The following is a 2,924-nucleotide window of genomic DNA, read 5'->3' on the forward strand; positions in this document are numbered from 1 at the left end:
TCTCTGTCTCTCTCTCTCTCCCTCTCTCTCTCTATCTATGTCTGTCTGTCTTTCTCTCCATCTCTCTCTCCATATATGTCTTTCTGTCTGTCTGTCTCCCTCTCTCCCTATCTCTCTCCCTCCCGCCCTTCTCTCTCTCTGTCTCTCTGTCTCTGTCCCTCTCTCTGTGTCTCTCTCTGTCCCTCTCCATCTCTCTCTCTCTCTCTCTCTCTCTCTCTCTCTCTCTCTGTCTCTCTCTCTCTCTCTCATTCTCTTGATTCTTGAATGTTGTGATATTTTCATCGAAAATCTCCAGTGTTTCTACTGAGATGTTGTATCTCTCTCTGTCCATCTCTCTCTCCATCTCTCTCTTCATCTCTCTCTTCATCTTTCTCTCTCTCTCCATCTTTCTTTCTCTCTCTCCATCTTTCTTTCTCTCTCTCTCCATCTCTCTCTCTCTCTCTATCTATCTCTCTCTCTCTCATTCTCTTGATTATTGAATGTTGAGATATTTTCATCGAAAATCCCCAGTGGTTCTACTGAGATGTGGTATTTCTCTCTGTCTGGGTTTGCCTCGATATGCCGGGTGAGAAGCCCGCCTTCTAAAGGATCTAAATTGTGTCTCTAGGGACGTAAAGACATCTCTATCTTTTAAAAAGTGATTCATACCTTCAGTATTTTTCTCTCTCTCCGTGGGTGATTGGCGGGTGCTCTGGTGTGGTTTTCTCCTTCTCTCCTATCAAACATCTATCGTCCTTATCTCCCCTTCTTCTCTTTTATGTTTTTTACTCTCTTGTAACACCTCTAATCTTCTGGCGCTCATATGACCTTATGCAGTTGTGAGCGCCGTAAAACCTCTACTAAACATCTATCGTTGAACCCCCGGGGCTAACATTATCGTTCTAATTAATCTAATGCGCAGTAGAATTGTAAATGGGCTGATCCAACAGTGTCATGCTAATAACTGTGCCTGATCTACAACTGGGAACTGTTGCATTTTCTTTCCTAATCCTTACTATCGTCATTTTTTCCTCAATTTCTTTTGAATGTTTGTCACACTCTAGTGACCCGCTATTTCCGGGGTGCCTTGATAGTCGAAGTAGACTTTGTGCTGTTGAAGCTAGAGAGGTGAGCAGAGTAAGTCTGATTCCCTGAAAGGACTTCTCTGTTGACATCCACCCCTTTGCGCTCATATGACCTTATGCAGTTGCAAGCGCCGAAAATTCTATCGTCCGTATCACCCCTCCTTCTTTGTGTTTGTTACTCTCTTGTAAAACCTCTAATTTTCGGCACTTATATGACCGTATAGTGTTGCAAGTGTCGTAAAACTCTTACTGAAACCAACCTCTTTCTCCTACAGAAATCACCACCACTGTCCCGCCAACGACCACCACAGCAACCACCACCGTGCCTCCAACAACAACACCAACAACAACACCACCATTGTCAACAACCGCCGCGACATCAGCAACCACCACCGAATTTCTCGACATGAACATAACCACCGCAGACAACAGCAATATCTCCACGGTGGTCGCAACTACACCATCACCATCATCACCACCACCAGCAACGACAACAGCAATGATGCAGGCTGAAGTAGCGGTCAGTATGAAAGTGGACAAGAACTGGACAGAGGCCCTCACCGACCGGTCGTCTGCCGAATACCTGACCTTTGACCGGAACCTGGGAGACTGGGTGAGTCACCGATACGACAATGTGTGAGGCGTCGTGGTGAAATCAGGCGCTCGTCAAAATAATGAAATAAAAGAAATCCGTAATTTTTAAGGCCAATGAGCAAAATTTGTTTTTACAATTTCTTTTTTTTGTTGGGCTCAACGCCTTTTACGTCTATTTAAAATCACACACATTTATGTTGGTTTTTTGGGTTTTTTTTTTTAAACTGAAAAAACATTGATTAAAGGCACAAAAATATGTATATTTTTAGTTTCCTAGGACTCTTAAGCAATGGAAGTCATCAAACTTTGGCGACCATCTCCTCACTAACTTCACGTCTGAAACCAGGCGACCCTGACCTCCTTCAATCGCAAATATTTCAACTTTTATTCAATATAGATGATTTTTTTTTCCACCAAAAGGAAGGCTAATGAACGTGTTTTAAGATTATACCAATAACCCCATATGCTCAAAACTTGACGAGCGCCTGATTCCACCACATCGCACGAGGGGGCTATCCCGAAAAAAAGCTGTTTTGAGAAAATCGAAGGTAAAGTTTTTGCCCCTTGTTCAGTTTCTTATAAAAACAAAACAAGGAGAGTTTTCTCTATAACCAAACAAATATACACACCCATGAAACCAAACTTCTCCTATAGGTAGGGCGATGTCCACTTTTGGTGTAGGTCAAGATTTCTGGACACCCCCGAAATCTGGGTTAGTCCGCTTGTCCTGAAAAGCGACCATGTAGACCCCCCTTGTCTGAGACACCCGTGTGTGTGTTTGGCGGGTGCTCTACTGGGGTTTGTCCCTTCTTTCTTACCACACATCTGTCGTCCTTATCTCCCCTCCTTCTATTTTGTGTTTTTTACTCTCTTGTATCACCTCTAATCTTCGGTACTTATATGACCTTATTGGTTGAAAAGTGCCGTAAAACTCTTCCTAAAACTAACACTATCGCACCTGCCTGTTACATGACCTAATAGTGTTGATAGGGCCGTGAAACCCATACACTCTCTTTACTTTTACCGACGTAATTTTACGCTTAGTTCCCAGAAAATGGTAAGTTATTGAATACAACGTAACATAATAACAATAACAATAACAATAACAATAACAATAATAATATTTCTGCCTTTGTTTGCCCCTCCCCATCCCCGTCTATCCCTATCCCCCCTCTCCATCCCTCCTCTCCCTTCCCCATCCCTCCTCTCCCTTCCCCATCCCCCCTCTCCCTTCCCCATCCCTCCTCTCCCTTCACCATCCCCCCT

General features: G+C 43.6%; 1 protein-coding gene across 1 annotated transcript in view; it reads left to right on the forward strand.

Annotated features, from left to right (window-relative positions):
* The window catches only part of LOC101853854 (mucin-3A), a gene marked incomplete at both ends in the record, with an annotated part of 32,866 nt that overhangs the window by 13,948 nt on the left and 15,994 nt on the right, over positions 1 to 2,924 (forward strand). The window contains 1 exon segment of the mRNA XM_035969857.1: positions 1,340 to 1,677. Coding sequence (XP_035825750.1) covers positions 1,340 to 1,677 — 338 coding nt within the window.

Source organism: Aplysia californica, unplaced genomic scaffold (assembly GCF_000002075.1).
Source record: "Aplysia californica isolate F4 #8 unplaced genomic scaffold, AplCal3.0 scaffold00189, whole genome shotgun sequence".
NCBI classification, from domain to species: domain Eukaryota; kingdom Metazoa; phylum Mollusca; class Gastropoda; order Aplysiida; family Aplysiidae; genus Aplysia; species Aplysia californica.